Here is a 25,820-nt window from a genome sequence, read left to right as displayed (position 1 = left end):
GCAGAAGCTTTTGCAGACCTCAACAAGCTTTTTAAAAAGGTTGAAAGCATGGATCCCAACTTGGAAAGCTTTTCCATTCATAGAGAGGAATGTTCATGGTTCATTATCTGCTTACAAGCAAATCTGTGATGGAAAGAAGAAACAAACCAAGCACACTACCATGGACGTATTTCTGAAAAGAGTGACACTTCCTCATGCAGGAGAGCCTCAGGCAGGCCCTTCAGGTGGTCTTCCAGAAGAAGGCATTGTTAGCATAGATGGCAGTTCCATGTTATTGCCCCTGAAAACCTTCCAGTGGGACAGGATATGAAGATAGAAGACAGTTGATACTGATGGTCCTGACCCTATGTAGGCCTAGGCTAATATGTGTGTGCGTTTCTTAGTTTTTAATAAAAAAATTTAGAAATAAAAAAAATGTTTTTAATTGAGAAAAAAACTTATAGAATAAGGATATAAAGAAAAAATATTTTGTACAGCTGTAAAATATGTTTTAAGCTAAGTGTTATTATAAGAATTAGAATATTTAAAAAATTAGGTTTATAAAATACAAAAGTTACAGTAAGCTAAGGTCAATTAAATAAAATATTTTTTATGTTTAGTGTAGTATAAATGTACAGTGTTTATCACATCTATAGTAGTATACAGTAATGTCCTAGGCTTTACCCAAAGCAACTTTTAATCCTGCAAGCTCCATTCATGGTAAGTGCCCTAAATTGATGTATCATTTTTTATCCTTTATACTGTAATTTTACTGTATGTTTTCTATGTTTAGATACACAAATGCTTACCATTGTGTTACAGTTGCCTACTGTATTCAGTACAGTAACTTGCTGTACAGGTAGGTTTGTAGCCTAGGAGCAATAGGCTATACCATCTTAGGTTTGTGTAAGTACCCTCCAATGTTTGCACATGACAAAATTACCTAATGATGCATTTCTCAGATTGTAGACCTTTCATTAAAAGCAACAAATGACTGTATAGAAAGTTAAGAGAGTAGATCCAAAGAGTTCTTGTCACAAGGAGAAAGATTTTTTTCTTTTCCTTTTATTGTGTCTATGAGATGATGGATGTTAACCCAACCTATTGTAATCCTTTCACAATATAAGTAAATCAAACCATTATGCTGTACACCTTAAACAGTGATATATGTCAGTTATTTCTCAATAAAATTGAAACAAAATTTCAAGGCTATGTTTTTAGGTACATACAAATTAGAATTGTTCTCTTTTTCTGGTGAATTAGGCTTTTATCATTGTGCTTGACTCCCTTTGTCTCTAATTATGCCTTTTGCTTGCAGTCTGGTCTGATGTTAACATAGTTAACAGCAGCTTTCTTTAGTTAGTCTTTACATGTATTTTTTTCATGTTACATTCAACCTTTTTGTATCCGAGTTGGATTTTATAAGAACAAAGAGTGGATTTTATTTTTCAACCAGTCCCACAATCTTTCTTTTCACTTATATTTAATGGAATTCCCAATATACGGGAGTTTGAATCTGCTGTCTTAGTTTCTCTTTGTTTCATCTGGACTGTGTTCTTTTTCGTTTTTGCATATTTGGAATTGATCATTTTATATTCCAATTCTTGTCCCTTTACTAATTTAGTAACTATATATTATTTTTCTGTTATTTTAGTGATTACCCAAGTCTCCTTTGCTTAATAATGTGTAATAAAAATTTGGGTTTTTTTTAAAAATTTTTTTACCTCTTTCTTGAGATTACAAAGATCATAAAGCATTCAGTTATACTCCACTTATAAGCTACTATTATAAGCTAATAAGCTACTATTGTTTTATATTTTTAGTTCTATCTAAACCCCATAACACATGGTAGTGATGATGATGGTGATTACTATTATTATATATAACCACTGTGCATCTCTAACCTTCCATCTGAGATTAATTTTCTTTTGCTTGAAGAACATCCTTAAAAATTTCTTTTAGTAAGGATCTGCTGATGAGTTATCTGTGTTTGTTTCTGAAAATATATTTATTTCACCTTCATTCTTTTTTTGGGGTGGAGGGGAAGAGGACTTTTATTGAGGAACAGTGTGTACTTCCAGGACTTTTCCCAGTCAAGTTGTTGTCCTTTGAATCTGAGCTGTGGAGGGCACAGCTCAGTTCCAGGTATAGTTGCCGTTGCTAGTTGCAGGGGGCGCAGCCCAGCATCCCTTGCGGGAGTCGAGGAGTCGAACCAGCAACCTTGTGGTTGAGAGCCCACGCTCCACCCAACTGACTAATCTGGCTACCCAGGAGCTCAGCGGCAGCTCATTGACTTCATTCTAGTTGTGGAGGGCGCAGCTCGCTGGCCCATGTAGGAATCGAACTGGGAGCCCCGCTGCCCAGAGCTCACTCTCTAACCAGCTGAGCCACCCGTCCGCCCCTCACCTTCATTCTTGATATATAGACTTGTTTGGTATAGACTTTCAAGTTAGAAACAACTTTTAGCAATTTGAATATATTATTTTGCATAATTTCATTGTGAAAGTGTCGCATCCTGTCCTGTACGACAAGAGCTGTAGGAAGCAAGAGGGGCATTGCAGGGTTAAGAAAGACAGTAGCCAAGCGTAAAGTGCAAGCGGGGCCAAGGGACTCAAGCCTCAAGGACTGAGCCCTGAATTGGGCCAACGCATAGCTTTTATTAATAAACTTATGAGAAAGTAAAGCTTGTTTTTTCCAAGGTCTGTAGAGTTTCGTGCCTGCTGGCTGTTTTCCTGAAAGTCCGCATGTGCTCCAGCAAGTACTGTGCCTTTTCACACACGCATAACCCCAGGGGATGGAGTCATTGTTCTGAAACCATCCATTAAGGGGGAATGGCAGATAGGGTCTCAGTTTGCTGAGGCATCCCCTCAAGGAAGCTTTGCTGATAATGTTCCATTGGGTCTCAGTTTGCCGAGACACTTCCTTGTGATGTCATGGGAAAGGCGCAGGGGAGCAGACGGTTCGGCAGCTATAAGGCAACATGAAAGTTTGCTGTCAATCTTACTAACCCCATTAAAGGTAATGTATCTTATCTGTGCTTTAAAATTTTTTTCATTGTTTGGTTTTTGTCCATTTAATTATGATGTGCTTGGCATCTTTCTTTTATCCTGCTTTTTGTTCATAGGCTTTATTAACTCTTGCATAGTTGACTTTCACAAATTTTAGAAAATTCTTAGCCAGTGTCTTTTCAAATATAACTTGTGTTCCCTTTCCTCTACTGTTCTGAGAGTTTAGTTACAAGTTTTGGACTTTGTCAGAATGTCCTTTTTTTCTGTTATGTTCTTTCTGTTCATTTGTGTGTTTTCCGTTAACTTTCTCTTTCTTGGTTCATTCTGGATTGTTTTTTTGAGACTTCTCTTCCAAGTCTGATTCTCATTTCATTTGTGTCCAATTTGTTGTTAAGCCTATCCATTTGGTTCTTAATTTGTTATTGTATTTTTCAATTATGGAATTTACATTTAGTTCTTTATAATTTCTAGTCCTCTGCTAGAGTTTCATTGTTGTCTTTTGTTTCTTTAATTATATTTTATGTTTTAGATGTATATGTTGTAGATTTTAGATTTAGATGTGTTTGGGATTCTGATGACTCTATGTTCTGAATCCCCCACGCGTCTATTTCTCTTGGCTTTGGGCCATGTAATCTTGGAACATCATGTATCATTGATTGACTGAGGGGTGGGCTTTTATAGGAAAAGTTGTTGAAATAATCTGAGGTCATGGGAGATGATATTTTCCAGACAGGATTTATGTTTGCTTCTGAAAGGGAGCAAAGAACTCTAGCAATCTCAGATCACTTTAATCCAGTTTCTGTGATTGAGCTTATTAGAGCTGGGCCTCAGTCCTTATGAGGGCCAGTCTAATTTTGGTTTACTCTTATTCCTACAGTGTAGCTATTTGTAGTCTCATCCTAAAGCATGATTTTTACCAGAGGCATCCTGCCATCATTGGCGGACTCTGAGATTTTATGTACCCTAACTCCTAAAAGAACAATTTTGCTTAGCTTTTTGAAGTTTTATCAGCTGCCTCTTCTTGAGACAGCAGATCTCTTAGGGAAAAGCATCCCCATTAATGGGCTCACCTCTCTGGGATTTTTTCTTATCTTAAATTTTGACCCCGTAGGTTTTACTCCATTTTTTAGTCCTCCAGAGCCTTCTAAGGGATGTCTATGGATATGCTGCCTAGTTCTAACTGGTCTCAGCAAGAGTTGATTTGCATTACTTAGTCTGCTATTGGCAGAGGCCAGAAGTCTTTTACTTATTTATATTTTTTTAAATTAATTTTATGAAATATGGTTTATACGCAGTAAAATGCACAGATGTTAAGTTTACATTTTGATGAAGTTCGATGAATACATGCAGCCACATAAACAACACAACCGCTAAGAGGTGGAACATTCCCACCACCTTAGAAAGTTCACCGGAGGCAGAGGTCTTAGCTTGCATTTTTGAATATTAAATAGGTTTGTGTTTCTTTACTTTGCTTCCATTTCATTTTTTCACTCATGATTCCTATTTATATCTTGCTTGTAAATAATTTTAACAATTGAATGAAATTATCAGGAACTATACTTGGCAATCACAATGGCTCAGTGGCTTCTCAATCTCGTTATTAATTTTTTGGTTTGAAGTTATTCTTTGATTCAGTTTTACCATCTCTTTTAACTCTTTAGGATTTTTTTTAAGCAGTTGATAATCTGATTATGTAAATAACCCAGCACTCTAAAATTAAAGTTGATAGCTGTCTTATTTCATTAGGGTATTTAACTCTTATACCATTAATTTCTTGCTGCTGTTAAATCTTATGTAGCACTCATAAATAGAAATTAAACTAATATGTACTTGCCATGGACCTGAGGTAAATTTATCTGATGTAAAGTTTCTCATTTCTAGGACACTTTCTTCACGAACAGCAAACCGCAAAGATGCAAAGGCAAGCTACCTGATGGTGGTGATTCTGTACTTCGGATAAGCACCATTGCTTCAGCAATTGCAAATGCATCAGTGAGTACTGAGCCTTCCGAATTTGCTGCCATGATCAAGGCACTTTCAAATAAAACCAGAAAGAAAACTTTTCAGGAAAATGATGAACAAAAGGACTGTTCCATTGTGTCTCATTTTTTATCTAATGATTTAGAAAAAAGTAATGGATCCAGTACATTTGATATGGAGAAATACCTTAAAAAAACTGAAGATAGTAGATGTGAAGGTGGACTAGAAAACTTCTCAAGAGCTGATGTGTCTGATATTTGGGATTTACCTTTGCCGAAAGAATGGACTACGCAAGACAACCATATAGTAGACTTAAGTGCTACTAGTATAAGTATAAGGGAACCAGAAGAAAATACGGCAGCTATTTTTTATGGTAAAAATGGAGACAGTGAAAACCAGGAATCACTAAGAACCACAAATTCTTCAAATTCAATTCTTACAAATATAAGAAAGAGTGAGCATGCAATAGTTGATGTGAAGTCATACTCTATTGACAGCAAATTTCCACATATTGGTAACAGTGAAAAAGCTACCTCAGTATGCACTCCAACATCTAATAGTTATTCATCAGTAAGGAGCCCCGGAATAGCATCCCTTTGGCTGTCGGAAGGGTGTGAAGAGATGCAAAATAGTAGAGAAAATCAGAGGCAAAATGAATATGGTAGTGAAACAAGCAGCAGTGAAAAGCATGTGACTTTTGGAAAACATTTCTTAATTTCACCTAAAAATGTTGGTAAGTGTCAGAGTAACTGATCACATTCACAAAATGAGGCAGAGTGTGGTGTTTTTTTTTTGTTCTCACTGGAAAATATAACTTTCTGATAGATTTGAAAAATCCTTCTCCTGAGCATGGTGGACATAGTTCAGAAGATTTCCAGGATAGCTTCAGACCTTCCACTTCTCCACTCAGTCATTCTTCTCCTAGTGAAACTTCTGGAACAAGTTCAGGGTAGGTGCTTACCTGTTTTTTTAAATATTAAAAATACGTGCTCAGTATAGGAAGGTTGCAAAAAAGTATACGGTAGAAAATTATAAGTTCATCTCTCAAAGGTAACCATTGCAAATATTTTGTGAATTTAATTTAAGCCATTTTTCAGTGCTAATTTTTATACTGTTTTTTTCACTTACAATAATTTCCTGTATTTAAAAGAAAATTAGTAATGTTACAGACTGCGTAATGAAGCTGTCACGGTTTAGATACTTCTCGTGGATACTATACTATTTTTGCCATCTTAGTGATCGTGAGACGAACAACTTTGCTTATAAAATTTTTCTTGTGCTTTGACTGATTTCCATAGGATAGATATCTAGAAGTGAAATTACCAGATTGGGAGTAAGTCTATTTAAAGGCTTTTTGTATTAGCAAATTATAAAGGTCTTAAAGACTTGCATTTAGTGTGTCCATTTCACTGTTTTCTTGCCAGTGTTTTAAATGACTTGTAATTTTGGATTTTTTTATCTTATTGTATTCATTTGCATTTTGAATACTAGTGAGGTTGGTAAATGCTTTTTCAAGAAAGAGTTAGACTAGGAGTCTGTTTCACAGGTTTTGAATCAAGCTTATCAGGGTAGGTGAAAACTAACTTAACCGTCAAGTTACAAGAACTTTTTAAAATACAATTTTTCAGAAAGGTCATAAGTTAATACATATATAGGTATATGTGTATGGACATAATTTTTGAACAGTATAAAAAGTTTATCAAATGTATGTATATGTGTATTCAGGTATAGAAACACACATGTGCACGTGCATATTTCCCTCCATTATGCTGTTTTTCATCTGCCTAGTTCCTCAGTTCCCTCACCAGGGAACTGCTGTTATTAGTTTCTTAGGTATTCTTCTAGAGTTTCTTTATGCATATGTAACCAAATAGGAATATATACTCTTCTTGTCATCCCTTTTTATGCTCAATGTAGGGTCCTTTACACACTTAAGTTTTGCTATACAAGGTTACTTAGTGAAGGCTCATTTGTATTAAAGTCATTTTGAACATGTGAAAATATATCTATAGGATACATTCCTGGAAATGAGAATGTTGGGTCAAAGAGTATATGCATTTTTGTTCATATTTAAATTAGTAGAATCCCTCCATAGAGATTGTGTTAATTTAATTTTCCACCAGTAGTTTAGGAGAGGGTCTGTTTTCCACAGTCTAACCAACAGAATATTTATCAAATTTTTTGATTGTTGACAATCTGATAGGTGAAAAATAGTATTTCTTTTTCTTTTTCTTTTTTCTTTTTTAATTAAAGTTTATTGGGGTGACAATGGTTAGCAAAGTTACATAGGTTTCAGTTGTACAAAAAGAAATAAAAATATAGTATTTCAATATAATTTTAATTCAGATTTTTTGTGAGTGGTGATGAGCATCTTTTTCTTCATATTTGTATTTTCTTTTCATATCTACATCATATCTATTCATGTTTGTTGCCTGTTTTTTCTGATGGACTGTTAGTCTTTTCGTCTCCATTTCTAGGAGCCCTTGAGGTATTAGGGAGAACAAATAGCCCTTTATTTGTGATGTGACTTACAGTTTCTAGATTTTAGAAGTTTTTTTTTTTACTTGTATTTTTTGATGTATAGAACGTTTATTTTGTTAAATTTATGAATTTTTTTCTTCATGTCTTGCTTATTTATTTATTTATTTATTTATTTCAGAACACAAAACACCTTTATTATACGCACTAAGCTAGGAGGGAGGATGATTTATTTGCTCTCCGTGCCTTGGTTTTCCTCAGATAGAACTTCAGCTCTTTGCCCTGTAGCACGTAACCAATCTCCTCGGCCACACTGGCATAGTCTTGAAGTGATGCATGAAAGGAGCTTGCTCTGCTGGAACAGCTCCTGTAGAAGAGTGCCGATTTTGGCATTCTTTTTCCTTTTATTATGCTTCTTCTGAATTTTCTTTGATTTTTTTTTGGTTTAAAATCTCTTCCTCCTCAGGAGTCAGGTTGGCTCTTCTTCAGGCCCAGGGGCAGCACACAGTGGGACTTGTACCACTGTCCATACCATGTGCTGTTGAGCACGACGCAGTTCTTTACTGGGGTCTTGGTGTGGACCAGTTCATTGTTGGATGCATTGTAGGCAACATCAATAATCCCTGTTTTGTGCGTACAACACTCTGATCCCCAGGAGAAGTTCCCCATATCCAGCCTCAATGCATGGTACTTCTTGCCTCCCAGCACATGGGCTGTGTATGTGGCTGGGGCCAATCTTAGTGTTGGCAGCAGGGCGTCTCAGCTCATATTTTCTCTTCCTATGGTAGGGCTTTCTCTTGCCCCTGGTCTTGTGGCACTTGTGCCAGTTGTCTTGAGAGATGCCTGTGGCTCTGTGCCAATTAGAAAGAGCTATGGCTCTTTTATGTTTTTATATTGAGAGATTTTAATAAACAGAAAAATTTACCGTGACAGTGAAATTATCAAAAATGTTAAATTATGAAACAAATTGAAATTATATTTGATTTCGAAGTTACCTATTAACTGTTTCCCAAGCTGCAGTTGAAGTTTTGCATGTTCATCTGTAATAGTATGGGTAAACTAGAGCTAAATATCTATGGAGAGCTTAATTCTTTGCTGTTTTAATGACTCATAGATGCCTCATTTTAAAAGTTTTTTATATACACGGCCACCTCTTATTTGACAGTTAATTTCATATTTTAAATCATATTAGAAGTCATCTTGCCCAATCAGATGTGAAGATCATCTGACTATGACTTGTCGTCATTGATGCCATCCACTGACTTTTTTCTTCCTCTACCCACTAATATTTTGCCAATAAAATTATCTCAGTGTTTATCTTTGTACTGTTAATAAATAAGCTTCTACTTCAGACACTAGTTTTGCCAGCTTTTAAATGACCTTTGATTCTCAACTGTATTAGTTTTCCATGGCTGCCATACAAAGTACCACAAACTGGAGTGGCTTAAAACTACAGAAATTCATTGTTTCATAATCTGTAGGCAGGGATTCCAGAATCCTGTCCTTTGAAGCCTTTAGGGAAAGATCCTTAGTTGCCTCTTCCATTTTCTGGTAGCCTTAGGCGTTTATTGGCTTGTAAATGCATCAGTCTAATTAAAGCCTCTGTATTTCACATGGCTGTTATTCATCTGTGTCTGTGTCCATAATTCACACTTCTTATAAGGACAACATTCACCTGGTTTAAGGGCCCAGCCTACTCCATTATGACCTCGTCTTTAATTACATCTATAATGACCCCATTTCCAAACATTTCCAAATAAGGTCACATTCTGAGGCACTAGGGGTTAGGACTTCAACATATTTTCTTTGAGGAACGTAACCCATAACTCCATCTATTACCAATGATACAGTTAGTGAACTTATTCTCTCTTCTTTTTCCCTTTCCACTTTCTTTTTAGTTGCGTGATTTCTCATTTACATTTTGATTTATCTCTATCCTACACTTGTTTAGTTTTTGTTCTCCGGTTAAATACATTCAGTTCTTGGCTTCAGGTGTTTCCCCTCTTGGTTGACTGAAGTATGCCTTGTAGAAGTTTGCTCAGAGAAGGCCTGGGGGAGCAATATGCCATAGGCTCTTCTATGTTAAGAAATTAATCTGCGGTTTTTGTAATTAAAGGATGGCATGGCTGTGTTTAAAATCTTTGGCTTACACTTTATTCCCTTAAATTTCTTACAGAGATTGCTTTTCTGTCTCTATGGAAAAGAAGAGGGAAATCTGAGGCTATCCTAATTCTCTTTGCTTCATAATTGACTTGATCTTTCTGTAAACTCATGCCAAGGATGCTCTATCTTTCAAGTCTAGTAATTTTCTTAGGCTGTATCTGTGTTGACTCTTCATGGTTACTTTGCCCAGTCACACAGTATGTCTTTTAACCATATGGATTCAAGCATTCTTTTATTTAAGGAAAGTTTTTTGAAATACTAGTCCTCTTGAAATACTAGTCCTGCTCCATCCCCCTACTACCCCTAGGAACTGTAGTGATGCATATGTGAGATCTATTTTCCTTAACTTCTGCATTTATTTTCTCTTTAATCCTTTCTTTAAGAACTTATTTTGGAATAATTATAGATTCATAGAAGGTGCAAAGATAGTAGAGAGAGATAACCCGTGTTTCTTTCAGTGGTTGCATCTTACATAATTATAAAGAAACCCTTTACCCAGTTTCTTCCTGTGGTTGCATCTTACATAATTATAGCACAGTATCACAACCAGGAACTTGTCATAGGTACAGTGTGTGGATAGAAATTCAGTGTCATTTTATCACAGGTGTGAATTCATATAACTACCTCCACAATCAAAGATAAGAACTTTACCATCGCCACAATTGGCCTGCCTCTTCATTTGCCTTTCACAGTTCTGGTCTCTAGATTCCTTACAGTGTTTTCTGCAATGTGTCTTACCCCTGAGTTCTTTACAATTTCATCTTGTTTTCTTTGGTTTTGATATTTTTAATTGTTTATGAAGGCATTTAATAAAAAACTATAAGTACTCTATAAAGATTTATATTATTATGATTTATTTCCCTTCATACTGCCCTTTACTGCGTGATCAGAGACAAAATGCCAGACTGAGTGGTCTTACTCTTGAACCCACCTTTTTTTTCTTGTGCTGCTAAGAAAATATACTTACTTATTAAGAATAGGAAACATACTGTAAGAGGATTCTAAACTTTTTCATGAACTTTGCACATGGTCAGATATATTAAATAAGGGCATCATCTTACTTTTCTAAAGTGACCATGGAATTGGTAAGCTTACTCCATATGGGTACATATGGGTAAGCTAGCTAAGCAACTGCACTCTTATCTCACAGCCTGGGGTAAATCAACACAATTTAGTGATAAAAAGCCAATTTATAAGAGGGTAAGTGTACTCTGAACTAAAATTGCTGGGGAAGATGAAATTAGGTGATGTTGTGCTGCTGAGTTGCATAACATAACGTTTTTTTGCTGCCATAGTCACCAAAGCAAATACTATTTGAGATCTCTTGGTTACTATCTGGCATATACGTGTAGATTAATCTGTGAATCCTTTCAAGGGCATGATTTAACCTACTAGCAAAAGCTTACTGTCAGGTTTTGGACCATCCCTAACGCAATTTTAGTATTTCATAGTATGCATTGTTATATTAATACTTATAGATGTATAATTAGCACACAATAAAATGTACAGATCTTAGAGATTTCATTCAATGAGTTTTTGACACTTATGTACACCTATTTAACACCACCCCTAAACTATACAGAACATTTACATTACCCCATTAACAATCACTTGCCTTTTTCCAGTCAATTCTCTTTCTCTCTCCCCCAACCCCACCCTGGCACTCACTTTCTGGATTTGTATCTCTGTAGTTTAGTTTGTCTGTTTTTGCATTTTGTATAAATGAAATCATATGCAGTCGTGTGCTACTTAACAACAGGGATATATTCTAAGAAATGCGTCATTAGTTGATTTTGTCATGTGTGAGCATCATAGAGTGCACTTATACAAACCTGGATGGTATAACCTATAGCTCCTATGCTACAAGCATGTATAGCATGTTACTGTACAAAACAACACAAAACTAAATCGAGCACAAGAGAAAATGATGCAATCAAGAGACATGAGAGGTATAAGGCTGATTCTCATGTAACAGCATACTGTTTTACAGCAAACTTTTGTTTGTAAGTAGAAAGAGTATACTCTAAAATACAATAAAAAGTATAGTATAGTAAATACATAAACCAGTAACAATTCATTATCATTATCAAGTATTAGGTACTGTACATAATTGTACAAAATTGCATGTGGATTGCATATACTAAATTGCATATACTAAAAAGTGTGCTTTTAGTATACTTTTATACTACTGGCAGTGCGATGGGTTTGTTTACATCAGCATCACCACAAACACGTGAGTAATGCTTTGAGCTACGATATTAGGATGACTAGCATGTCACTAGGTGATAGGAATTTTTTAGCTCCATTGTAATTGTATGGGACCACCATCGTATAAGCCAGCAGTCTGTCCTTGACCAAAACATCGGTGTGTCGTGCCTCACTGTACTACATTTTTGGTGTGTCTAGCTTCTTCCATTTAATGTGTTCCTGGGATTCATCTTGTTTGGTGTATCAGTAGCTCATCATGTTTATTGCTGTGTTGTACTCCATTGCATGAATGTGCCACATTTTGTTTATCTGTTCTTCTGTTGCATAACATGCATTTTTTTCTAAGCCTAACTTCTGGGTCCATTTTTATTTGTTCCTACTATTTGCTTTCTCTCCTTTTTGCCTCATCAACTTTAAATGAATGCGTCAGTCTCTTTCAGTTGATTTTCCTGGATCATGATAATCTCTGTGTACCCAGTTCTTTCTTCAACTGAGGGAAGTTTCATTTTCTATTACCTTTAATTGTTGCCTGTTTTTCACTTAGTCCTTCCTCCTCTTGAATGCACCGATTGCCCATTAGTTGGTAACTCCTTTCTCTGGTCAGCCATGACTATGGATCCTAATATCTATATACATTTCCTCTGTATCGTGGGATAGCTATTTAAATGTTTATCCTCTATCGCTGATTTGTTTGGCAGCTTTTTCATTGCTATCAACATAGACTTTAATTTTGTATTCATTTGTTTTATTGAAATCCTCCTTATACTTTTTTACTGCATTAAAATATGTTTGGTATTTTCATTCTACTTTTTTTCTGGTTTATGCCAGCTCATATTCCATTATTATTTTTTTAATACATATTTATGGTGAAATAAATGTTAGTCAGAATTTTTGTCACTGGCAACATTTTTTTGTTGAGTGCACTTTAATAAGCTTTGCTGCTCATGAGCATTCCTCCTAACGGGTCTGCTAGCTTCTGACAGGTTCATAGAGCTGATTTTGAGATTCTAATTCCAGAACTTCCTTGAGTCTCTTTGTGGCTGGCACCTTGTTTTTGGATTGCTTGAAGTCTGACATCTTGAAATTCCTCTCCTTTTATTTCTGTGTGTTCTTACAGTTCACTGCTCATTAATTGAGGTAATGTAACCTAAATGCATTTGTTCCTTTCAACCAAAGGAGACAGACTTAAAATTCATCACCCCAGTAACCTAGAAGTTTTTTCACACCATAACATGGTATCTGTGTGAATATGTTTGCATGTGTGTATGTGCATGTGCATACAAGGACCCATGTAGGTGCATGTCACACAGTGGTTAAAATAGGCCTAAAGCAGTTCGGTTAATATTTTGTCTCCATTGGTAAGAAATTCATTAACTAGTATTTTGTCAATACTGTCTTGATTTGGGGCTTTTTAAAAATCCCAAATTCAAAATGGAATTTTTCTCTCTATGTCCACTGTCCATCTGAGAAATCTGAATTTTGTGCAAAAAAACAAGATAAAATTCAGTCAAATTCAGGGTTGAATTGAAACTTAAGTGGCAGTGTTTAGTAGGTGCAGCAACTGTTTCCAAAGATGATTGCTGGGATAATAGTTTTTTTTCTAGTGTGACTTGCCCATTTCTCAGGAGTTGCAGCCTGTCTCCCCTCCCTTTGAATTGGGCTGGGCTGGCCTTGTGATGGGTATTGACTAACAAGATATGGTGTGTGTATTAAATAGACGTGGGCTGTTAGTGGGGTTACTGTGTATTGCTTTTTAATACTTTTTTTTTACTTAATATGTTATGAACATCTTTCTGAGTTAAAGGATAGTATTCAGCATGACTTAAAGTGGCTGCATAGTGTTTTAATGTGTGTTTGTGCCACAATTTCCATAGTATAGTTCCTCCTATAACATTTAAGATTCCTTTATTATCAGTAGTATTGTATGACAACATACCCTTTCAACAGTCTTTATATGATTAGCATTAATCTTTTTCGTAGATTAGATTTGTAGAATATCTGATTCAAGGGAATTTTGATATGAATTGCTTAGTTTCCAAGCCAAAAGTTGTACCAGTTTATATTTCTATCTGCAGTGTATGCTGTTTCCATTTCTTTGCACTTATCTATGTGATTCTCTTTTTCATCTTTGCTCTTTGAGGGCAGAAATTTTTTTATTATTATTTCAGGTGTACAAAACAATGTAATACTTAGACATTTATGCCCCTCACAAAGTGATAACCCCCCTCAACCAATCTACTACCCCCCTGACATCATATATAGCTGTTACAGTTCCACTGACTATTCCTTATGCTGTACTCCACGTCCTGTGACTATATATATATTAAATTATAGTTGACATTCATTATTATTCCGCTTCAGCTTCAGGTGTACACTACAGTGGTCAGGCACCTACGCTGTCCATCAAGTGGTCTCCCTAATAAGACAAGTGTCAATCGAATACCCTACAAAATCTTTACTTATTGATTATATTCCCCAAACTGTCTTTCATATCCCCATGGTTATCAATTTGTGCTTTTTAATCCCCTCACCTTCTCCTTCATCTCCACCCCTCTCCCATCTAGCAACCCTCAGTTTTTCCTCTGTATCTCTGAGACTGTTTCTGATTAGTTTGCTTATTATTCTAGTCTTTAGATTCCACATATAAGTGAGATTATATGGTATTTGTCTTTCTCCGTCTGACTTATTTCACTTAGCATAATGTACTCTAGGGCCATCCATATCATTGCAAATGGTAAGATTTCATTCTTTTTTATGGCCGAGTAATACTCCATTGTATAAATGTACCACAGTTTCTTAATCCAATGATGTACTGATGGGCATTTCGGTTGTTTCCATGTCCTGTCTATTGTGAAAGCACGACAATAAACAGGGGTACATAAGTCTTTTGGAATTAGTGTTTTGCATTTCTACGGGTAGATACCTAAGAGTGGAACTGCAGGGTCATAAGGTAGTTCCATTTCCAGTTTTTTGAGATACCTCCATAGTGATTTCCATAGTGGCTGCACCAATCTGCAATCCAACCAGTAGTGCACGAGGGATCCCTTTTCTCCACAACCTCGCCAGCACTTGTTATTTGTTGATTTATTGATGATAGCCATTTTGACTCGGGTGAGGTGGTATCTCATTGTGTTTTTTATTTGCACTTCCCTAATAATTAGTGAGGCTGAACATTTTTTCATATGTCTGCCATCTGTATGTCCTCTTTAGAAATATACCCCTTCATGTCCTCTGCTCATCTTTTAATTAGGTTGTGTTTTTTCTGGGTTGAGTTGAATGAATTTTTATAAATTTTGGATATTAACCCCTTATCAGATGTACCGTTGACAAATACTATGTTTCCCCGAAAATAAGCCTCAGTTAAGTTTGTCAGCCAGACGGACACATTTAGTATGTTACGACGATGTTCCAGAAGAAGATGACATGACTGTATTTGAATAAATGTAGATTGTTGTACATGAAAAATAAGTCATTCCCTGAAAACACGCCCTAATGCGTTTTGGAGCAAAAATTAATATAAGGCCCCGTCTTATTTTCGGGGAAACATGGTATCTTCTCCCGTTCAGTAGGATGCCTTTTTGCTTTATTGATGGTTTCCTTTGCTGTGAAAACAGTGTTTAGTTTGATGTAATCCCATATGTTTATTTTTTCTCTTCCCTTACCTGAAGGGAAATGTCAGTAAAAATATTACTAAGTATAATGTCTGCAAATTCACTTCCTATATTTTCTTCTAGGAGTTTTATGGTTTCAGATCTCACATTTAAGTCTTTAATCCATTTTGAATTCATTCTTGTATATAGTGTAAGATGGTGGTCCACCTTCATTTTTTTGTATGTCTCTGTCCAGGTTTCCCAGCACCATTTATTGAAAAGAATTTACCCCAGTATAAATTCTTGCTTCCATTGTCGTAGATTAAATGATGATGTAGGCATGGATTTATTTCTGGGCTCTCTATTTTGTGCCATTGATCACTGGGTCTGTTTTTATGCCAGTACCATGCTGTTTTGATTACTATAGCCTTGTAATATATTTGATGTCACTTTGTTCTTATTTTTCAAGATTGCTATGGCTATTCGGGGTCTTTTATGGTTCCATATAAATTTTAGGATTATATGTTCTATTTCTGTGAAAAATCTCCTTGGTTGTTTGACAGGAATTGTGTTGAATCTATATATAGCCTATGGCAGTATGGACATTTTAAGTATATTAATTCTTCCTATCCATGAGCATGGTATGTGTTTCCATATATCTTCTTTAATTTCTCTTCTCAGTGTCTTATAATTTTCTGAGTACAGGTCCTTTACTTCTCTGGTTAAATTTGTTCCTAAGTATTTTATGGTTTTTGAAGCAATTGTAAATGGGAATGTTTTCTTAATTTCTCCTTCTGATAGTTTGTTAATGGTATATACAAATGCAACTGATATCTGAATATTGATTTTGTATCCTGTTACTTTACTAAATTCATTTATCAGTTCTAACAGTTTTTTGTGGAGTCTTTGGTGTGGTCTACATGTAGTATCATATCATCTGCATGTAATGACAGTTTTACTTCCTCCCTACCAATTTGGATACCTTTTATTTCTTTTTCTTGTCTGATTGCTGTGGCTAGAACTTCCAGAACAATGCTGAATAAAAGTGGAAACAGTGGGCAACCCTGCCTTGTTCCTGATCTTAAGGGGAATGGTTTTAGCTTTTCCCCATTGAATATGATGTTAGTTGTGGGTTTATCATATATGGCCTTTATTATGTTGTGATATGATCCCTCTATTCCTGCTTTTTAAAGATTTTTTATCATGAATGGCTGTTGGATTTTATCAAATGCTTTTTCTACATCTATTGATATGATCATATGGTTTTTATATTTCATTTTGTTAATGTGTATCCCATTAATTGATTTGCGAATATTGAACCAACCTTGCATACCAGGAATGAATCCCCCTTGATCATAGTATATGATCTTCTTAATGTATGCTGAATTCTGTTTGCTAATATTTTGTTGAGGATTCTTACGTCTATGTTCATTAGGGATATCGGCCTATAGTTTTCTTTTTTTGTAATGTCTTTGTCTGATTTTGGGATCAGGGTGATAGTGGCCTCATAAAAAGAGTTTGGGAGCCTTCCCTCCTTCTGGATTTTTTGGAATAGTTTGAGGAGAATAGGTGATAATTCTTTTTTGAATGTTTTGTAAAATTCACCTATAAAGCCATTTGGTCCAGGGCTTTTGTTTGTTGGGAACTTGTGGATTACTGATTCAATTTCCCTGTTAGTAATCAGTCTATTCAGAGTTTCCATTTCTTCTTGAGTTAGCCTTGGAAGGTTTTATGCTTCTAGAAAATTGCCCATTTCTTCCTGATTGTCTAATTTGTTGGTGTTTAGTTGTTCATAGGAATTTCTTAAATTTTTTGTATTTCTGTGGTGTCCATTGTCACTTCTCTTTCATTTCTGATTTTATTAATTTGGGAGCGCTCTTTTGTTTTTGATGAGTTTGGCTAAAGGTTTGTGAATTTTGTTTATCTTCTTAAAAACCCAGCTCTTGGTTTCATTGATCTTTTGTCTTGTTTTTTGGTCTCTATTTTGTTTATTTCCACTCTGATCTTTATTTAATCTCCTTCCTCGTACTCCCTTTGTGTTTATTTTGCTGTTCTTTTTCCAGTTCCCTCTGGTGTAAGGATAATCTGTTGATTTGAGATTTTTCTTGTTTCTTTAGGTAGGCCTACATTGCTATGAATTTCCCTGTTAGGACTGCTTTTGTTGCATCCCATACATTTTGGGTCATTGTGTTCTCATTTTCGTTTGTCATGAAGTATCTTTTGATTTTTTCCTTGATCTCATTGTTGACTCATTCATTATTTAGTAGCATGTTATTCAGCCTCCATGTATTTGTGTGTCTTCCAGTTTTCTTCGTGTAATTGATTTCTAATTTCATAGCACTGTGGTCAGAGAAGACACTTGAAATGATTTCAGTTTTCTTAAATCTATTGAGACTTGTTTTGTGGCCTAACATGTGGTCTATCTTGGAAAATTTTCCATGTGCCCTTGAGAAGAATTTATGTTCTGTAGCACTGGGGTGAAATGCTCTAAAAATATCGATTAAATCCAACTGGTCCAATGTGTCATTAAGGCCACTGTTTCCATGTTGATTTTCTGTCTGGATGATCTGTCCCTTGTTGTCAGTAGGTGTGTCGCCTACTATGACAGTGTTACTGTTGACCTCTGTCTTTATGTCAGTCAATATCTGTTTTATATATTTAGGTGCTCCTATGTTGGGTGCATAGATGTTTACTAAGGTTATATCCTCTTGTTGGATCGATCCCTTTATTATTATGTAGTGCCCTTCATTGTCTTTTATTATAGTCTTCATTTTAAAGTCTATTTTGTCAGATATGTGTATTGCTAGTCCAGCTTTTTTTCTTATTTCCATTTGCATGAAATGTCTTACCCTATCCCTTCACTTTCAGCCTGTGTGTGTCTTTTGATCTGAGGTGACTCTCTTGTACACAGCATATGCAAAGGTCTTGTTTTCTTATCTACTCAGCCACCCTATGTCTTTTGATTGGAGCATTTAATCCATTTACATTTAAAGTGATTATTGTTAGGTACATAGTTATTGCCATTTTGTTATTTATATTTCTGGTCTTCATTAGTTAGATTGTTTTTATCTTTCTTCTGTTTAAAGAAGCCCTTTTAACATTTCCTGCAATGCTGGCTTAGTGGTAATGAATTCCTTTAGCTTATTCTTTTCTGGGAAGCTCTTCATCTCCTTCATTTTTAAATGATAGCCTTGCTGGATAAAGCAATCTAGGTTTTAGGCCTTTGTTTTTCATTACTTTGAATACCTCCTGCCAGTCTTTTCTGGCCTGTAGAAAATTTCCTGTAGGAAAATCAGCTGATAGTCTTATGGGAGCATCCCTGTAAGTAACTTGCTGTCTGTCTCTTGCTGCTTTTAGGATTCTTTCCTTGTCTTTAACCTTTACTATTTGAACTGTAATATGTCTTGGTGTGGGCCTGTTTGGGTTCATCTTGGTTGGAAGTCTCTGTACTTCCTGGGCTTGTATGTCGATTTTTTTCACCAGGTTAGGGAAGTTTTCGGTCATTATTCACATATGTTCTCGATCCCCTGCTCTTTCTCTTCTCCTTCTAGTATTTCTATGATGTGCATGTTGTTGCACTTGATGTTATCCCATAGGTCTCTTAAACTATTTTTATTCTTTTTTCTTCTTGTTGTTCCACTTGGGTGATCTAGGCTATCTTGTGTTTTAAATCGCCTATTCGATCCTCTGCTTCATCTAACCTGCTAGTAATTCCTTTGAGTGTGTTCTTTATTTCAGTTATTGTATTCTTTAGTTCTTACTGGTTGTTTTTTATGATTTCTCTATCCTTATTCATGTTCTCACTAAGTTCCATAAACATTCTTATCATAAGTGTTCTAAACTGTACCTGATAAGTTAGTTACCTCTATTTCATTTAGTTCTACCTCATTCTGGAGGTTTCTTCTGTTCTTTTATTTCGGACATATTTCTTTGTTTCTTTATTCCGGCTGCCCCTCTGTGTTTGCTTCAGTGTATTAGGTAGATCCCCTCGGTCTCTCAGTCTTTGCATTGTGGACTTATATAGTATGTGTCCTTTATATTTGAATTGCACAGTCCTCCTATTCTGTGTGTGTGTTCCATAGGTGTTTCTTGTGTTGTGTGTATTCTCCTGTTGAAGTTGAGCTTTAATTACTTTTGGCTTGTCAGTAGGAGCGACTGACTCCAAGGTTGACTAGCTGTGAGAAATGGCTATGCCCACAGTGGATGAGCTGCTGTATGAGAGTTGACCCCTCAGATGAGGCTTGGCTCCTATGGGCTCTTGTGCCTGTAGAGAATTCCCTTTGGGTGTTTCAACTTGTAGGTCAAACCCGGTAATGCTCTGGTTGTTGGCCTCTGGGTGTGTTGATTCTTGTGCCTCTTTGGCTGGGCCCTCGTGCAGGGCGATATCAGAACAAAACAAACCAACAACAAACACAACAACAACGAGAACAACAAGGAAAAAACCAAATATACTCACATGTAAAAACAACCAACACTCAAAAATAGAAAAAAAAAGAAACAAAATGAAAAATAGCAAGATTGAAAAAGAAAAAATCAATATAGGAAAATGGAAAAAAGAAGGAAAACTAGAGCAAGGAAAGGAAAAAAAAGAAGAGAGAGGGGGGGAATATATGATGATAATAATAATAAAATAAAAAAACAGAAAAACAGTGCCAGGCTTGGCTTAAGCCCACCAAGCTATCTCCAGGTTGTCCTCTGCTATACAAAAACTCCTCTGCGTCTTGTCGAGGCAGAGCCAGCCACCTGGAACCCAGAGTGACCCAGAGTGATAGTGCAGTTCTGGATGGGTAGGGCTATGGGATGTGGTGGGTAGTTTTTACAATGTCAGTACAATTTCTGCTCTTGCCTGCACAAACAGGCACTGAGAGCACCACAGCCAGCCACCAGGAGGTGAGCTTCTTCCCTGTGAGCAGGTCCCCTGGGTTTTAGGGTGAGGACTGGGTGGGTAGGCAAGTGCCTGGCCAGCCCAGGAGTGTCACACTTTTCCTAGCCTCTTCCCTAGGTCACAGCTGCAAACCACCTTTTTTCCAGTTCTTGAGGGCTGCAGCTCCTCTGTAATCTGACAGTACTTTTCTGTTCAAGGACCAGGTTAAGACTCTGGTAGGGTGGGGTAGGATTGCTGTGGGAGAGTGCGGGGAGGGGCCCAGGTATGGAGTTTGCTTTCTGTCTGATGCAGAGGGTCCAGCCGTAGTTCTCAGCTGAGGTTTCTGCCTTGAACACTGGACACCGTATCCTCTATGCTGATCTTTCAGCAGGACTCCGGGACGCACGGAGGGAACCTACTGCCTGGCTGCTGTGATCTCTGGTCTGCGTCCTGGGGCCCCAAGTCTCCACAGCTGTGGATGTGGGCGGGTCTCCACACCGCTCCCGTCCCTTTTCCCCTGCTTGCCTGGTTTGCCCACCTTCAGGTTTGCCCACCTTCAAGTAATCCTCCCATGAGTCTCTTAGCTGTTCTGTGTGATGATCAGAGAGTCCTTTGATGGGTTATAGATGTTCAGTTTGTGGTAACTTCCAGGGGAGAACTCAAGAAGCCGACCTCACTGCCGCCATTCCTATGACCAAGCACCAGTGTAGAAATTTTTTAATGCTCTTCTCATTGCTCTATATCAGGTATTCAGTAAATTTTTATTGAATAAATAGCTAACGTTGTTATGTGACTGTGTGTGGAATTTATTAATGAAAATACCACATTTTTCTTTTACAGTACCGTGTTTCCCCGAAAATAAGACCTAGCTGGACAATCATCTCTAATGCGTGTTTTGGAGCAAAAATTAGTATAAGACCCGATAGTATATTATATTATATTATACCCAGTCTTATATTACATTATATAAGACCCGGTATTATATTGCATTGCATTGCATAACACCCAGTATTATGTTATATTATATTATATTAAAGACCCGGTCTTATAGTAAAATAAGACCGGGTCTTATATTAATTTTTGTTTCAAAAGACGCATTAGAGCTGATTGTCCAGCTGGGTCTTATTTTCGGGGAAACACAGTAGCTTACCAGATTCATTCAATAGGAATATAATTTACAATTTTAGATAATTATGAGTTTAAAAAAAAAATCCGTGGTTGAGTTATTATATATGGCAGCTAGAGCAGAGACTGTAGATTAATAAGACTGTAGGCAAAGCAGGATTGGCTTTTGCTAGTGTAGATAATGTTAAATAACAGAATGGATAACTCCAGTCCTGAGGTATTGTCTCTTTCAGGTGTGCTTCCGAGTCTTCTGGTTCAGCAGCTCATCCTCAGAAGCTCCCCTGTGAGAGTGGGTTGTCTCAGTTGATGTGTCCACAGGCTAGTGTGAGCAGACTGACTTATGTGTCTGAACAGGAGAGCACCTGTTCCACCACAGCCTCAGATCCTGGCCCTGAGGACCGCAAGGTGGGCAGCCCTTTTATTATTTCTTTAGTAAGGCTTCAGGCTGTAAAATGTCATCAATGTGGGACTCAGACTGAAGTTCCAGCCTGTATACTTTCTGTTGCCATTTTCCGTTTAAAATGTGTGTGTGTGTGTCTGTGTGTGTGTGTGTGTGTGTGTGTGTGTGTGTCAGCTGCTCATGCCGAGTAGGCACTTGAGGTATAAATGTTTTAGTGTCTGCCCTCAAAAAGCTCTCAATCTGATGGAGAACACAAGCAAGACACAGTGTGATGAAATGCACTGTAATAGAACTTAAAAGAGATTCAGAAAGAGATAACTAAAAGTCTTGACTGTGGTGTCAATGGGAGGAATAGGTAATATATTGAAGCCATAGTTTTCAAGACTACTTGGAATTAGGCAAGGAGGAAGGAGACAAACAAATGGGGGAAGGCATGGAATTGTAAAATACACAGTGCATTTGAGGGACTCCAAAAAGTTTGGAATGGCTGCAGTGAATCATGTACTTGGGGAAAGGAGGATTAGCCAAACCATGAAGAATGTTAGATGTCAAATTTTGGAGTTTGAAGGCTCTTTTGCAGGACACTGAATGATGTTTGTTGATCTTTTCAAAATTCATTGCAGTAGCAGAGTGGAGTAGGCATTAGGAGGGCAAAATGAGAACCAGGAAGACTGACAGAGGGCTCGTGTCGTCAGTCAGGTGACAGCTTGTGCAGGCTTGGACCAAGGTAGTGCCAGAGGGTGGCACAGAAGCAGACAGATCTGAAAACTTTAGGTGGGAGAAATTTATTATCTGTGTGGGTGTGTTTTGTGAATGTTACAGTATTCAGTTTTTTAATGAGGTGAATATGATTTTTGTGTATATGCAGCACAGTCCTCTTCTACCAAGCTATTGATTAAACATATCCACTAAAGTTGCTAAACATATGACGTTGTGTTGGACAAACCGGTATATCCATTTCATTGAAAGCTATCTCTTTAATGATGCTGTTAGATGTGGGTCTCTATGTCTTAGCATAGTGGTTAAGAGCTGAATTGTGGAGTCAGCCTCTCCTCTGCTACTTTCAGACAGATACTATCTCCCCCAGCCTGTTGCTTCATCTGTAAGGAGGGACAGTGACGTGAGGATAGGGCTGGGCACCAAGAAGTTACCACTGAATATACTGGCTGTTGTTATTTATTTTTACTGATTGATTGATTGATTGATGACTGGCAGATAGTTTGTTTCTCAGTGTCTTTGTTTCTAAAGCATTGGAAAAAGTTTCAAACCAAGTGCCAAGAATAATCAGTGAGGGTTAAGTGCCTCTTGTGTGTAAATTCCAGCTGATCCGCCCTCCAGACAGAGCTTCATATAGCACCCTTAAGGTGATGAAATGAGTATATGAACATTGACTAGGGCTCTTACTTCATACTTGAGAAAACAAAACCTCATAAGTTTTGACATTGGAAAAGATTTGATGCTCATAAAAATTAACATCTTCAAACATAACAGCAGTATAGACAATTAATGGGGGTGGGAGAGCCCTGGAACTGGCTTTGTGATGATTCCTAACCTCATGCTGATGTCTTTTGGAAGCTTGCTCACCTCCCATTCCTTTGTTATTCATTTATTGAGATTTTTTGATGTGCAGTTTAAAGGGGGAAAAATCCCTTAAGTTTGTACAAAATTACTTGTCTCTTGTCCTTTATGTAAATTTTTTTCAGAGATGTAATTGGTATATACCTCCTATTTAGTCTCCTCATAATTATTTCTATAAAAGAGTGAATACAGATTTTCTAACTTTTAACTTTGCATTTCACAGCTGCAAAACTACTTTATTTGTGTATAAGCCAACTCTTTTTTTCCAGAGTTAATGTCATAGATATCTTTATTATTTGAGAGTGTATCAGCTTGGTTTTAATGTGTAATAATCAATGCATTATTTGTAAACATTCTTTTGTAACACTCAGAGCGATATCATCAGTGAGTTGAGCACCACGATTATTCGAGCCAGTCCAATTCCATCGGAGGAACAGGCTGTGGAAAAGTTGAGAGAAAAAAGTCCATTTCTAAGTAGAGGAAAAGGAGCATTATCATATATTATCCAGAAAAACTCAGATTCAGAAAAAGTGTCTGAAAATGCTTTGAGTAGCAAATCTGAAGATGTAAAACCTAACTTGAGATTGAGTAAAGATCTTTCCGCCAAAAGTGGAGATCTGTTGGAAACCACTACAGTAGGTTTGACCTCAAACCCCAGTGAATTGGAACAGATCAGCCTTGCTCATCTGAGCAAGTCAGGTCTTAGGCACTTGGCTGTATCAGCAACACCATGCCTTCCTGCGTCACGTCAATCATCTGTGAACGAAAGTGAGAGAGTAACTTCCGAAGATACATCAACTACCAACAGTGCGTTGAGTGGCCAGTTTCCTAGTCAGACGGCCTCTGGAAGCCAGTGTGGCCCTCTTCCCGGCTCTGTGGCTCAGGCCTCTGCTCCTGAGATGCAGAATGTGCCTGCTGCAGTTTCTACACTCTTGACTGGACATTCTTTTACCACAGTTCCCTTTGCCCAGCAGTATTTGGCAACACTCCCTACAGCTGGAAATGTTGCTTTGCCCCAGTGCTATGCTGGCAGCACCACAGTCTGTGGGTTCTCAGGAAGCTGTCCTTACCCTGCTGTCGCAGGAGACCATGTTCAGAGCTCTGTGGCCATGGACATTTGCCTAGGACAAAATATCAGCTCTGGATTGATGAGTACCTCTTCCCTTTGTAACCCACTTTCTAATGCCTTACGTCAGAATCTTCTAACTACAGCAAAACCTTTTCCTGGGCAATCTGTTGGTGCAAATTGTGGAATTGAACCATGGGATTCAGGAGTGATGTCAGGATTTGGTAAGATGCTTTTTCTCTGTTATTGCCTGTTGTTGCTTGCTATTACTTAAAAATTGAGTTTTCTCAAATGAGACTATAAAACTAGTTTTGTTTCAAAGAAATATTGATTGGTCTGAATTTCTAAGTTTTGTTTTTTTGTTTTTTTCATCGTGAAATTGGAACACAGACCATACATATTTATGGGCAAGGGTCCCTGAAGTGACCTTAGAAAAACATGAAAACTTATGCACGTGACACTCCTGATAACTTTGTCTTCCTGTCTCTCTGCCCTTGGGTTTCTTTCTACTAGGAAACACCCAGTTTAGAGTTGCTTTCCTGAAGGAATGAGTCTCCTTCCAGCTTTTAAAGTCTTTTGGCGGTTACTATTGTGATACTGAGAGATAGCACCTTTCCACTCCTATCTGTAGTGGCTATACTACCCCCTGATTCTCTCACTGACAGTCACTCTGTGAAGCAGAGCTGGGTGCTGTGCTTTTCCTGACACAGTACACACAGCCACTGGACTGCTGTCTTGTTCTCTGTCCTCTTTTTCTTCTGCAGGAAGTTCCAGAGTAACTGCATGTGGTTGACAAAAAGATTGGTCATATTAAAAATCCAAGTTAGAGCGTCTGTTGTTTCTTACTAGGTTAGGCAGTGGGCTCATATTTGTGGGAGAAAAAAGTAAGAGATTATGAGGTGTGATAAACAGTATGGTGAATGTTTAAATTAAAAAATATTTATTTCAGTAAAAGACACATTGCCATTAATCCCCCTCAAAATACTCCCCCTTGCTTTGAACACACTTATCCCATCGTTCTTCCCACGTTCTGAAGCAGTTCTGGAAGTCCTCTTCTGTGAGTGTCTTTAGTTGTGCTGTCGAGGCTGCCTCGATGTCCTGAATTGATTCAAAACATTTACCTTTCATGGTCATTTTGACTTTGGGGAAGAGCCAGAAGTCACATGGTGCCAGATTCGGGGAATAATGTGGATGAGGACACACCGTAATGTTTTTATTTGACAGAAATTGCCGTACCAGAAGCTGTGTGTCAGAGTCTTTCCGTTGGGATCACAAAATATGGTGAATGCTGCTGCTGAATGCCATCCAATGGAAAGGCAGGGATCTTCAATAGAGGAAGCAGCGTGTCGAACCTCTGTAACAGTGTGTGACAAGTTTCAAC

General features: G+C 37.3%; 1 protein-coding gene and 1 pseudogene across 8 annotated transcripts in view; one reads left to right on the top strand and one right to left on the bottom strand.

The window, feature by feature from the left end:
* The window catches only part of CEP192 (centrosomal protein 192), a 148,387-nt gene that overhangs the window by 62,804 nt on the left and 59,763 nt on the right, over positions 1–25,820 (top strand). For all 8 annotated transcript variants that reach the window (XM_033087616.1, XM_033087615.1, XM_033087619.1 and 5 more), the window contains 4 exons: positions 4,869–5,700; positions 5,793–5,916; positions 21,629–21,800; positions 23,745–24,663. In XM_033087616.1, the coding sequence (XP_032943507.1) occupies positions 4,869–5,700; positions 5,793–5,916; positions 21,629–21,800; positions 23,745–24,663 (2,047 nt within the window). The remainder of the gene's footprint in view (positions 1–4,868; positions 5,701–5,792; positions 5,917–21,628; positions 21,801–23,744; positions 24,664–25,820) is intronic.
* LOC117038652 (40S ribosomal protein S8-like) lies at positions 7,653–9,147 on the bottom strand (annotated as a pseudogene).

This window comes from Rhinolophus ferrumequinum, chromosome 19, assembly GCF_004115265.2.
Source record: "Rhinolophus ferrumequinum isolate MPI-CBG mRhiFer1 chromosome 19, mRhiFer1_v1.p, whole genome shotgun sequence".
Lineage (NCBI taxonomy): Eukaryota > Metazoa > Chordata > Mammalia > Chiroptera > Rhinolophidae > Rhinolophus > Rhinolophus ferrumequinum.
This window is presented reverse-complemented; position numbering and strand designations above follow the sequence as displayed.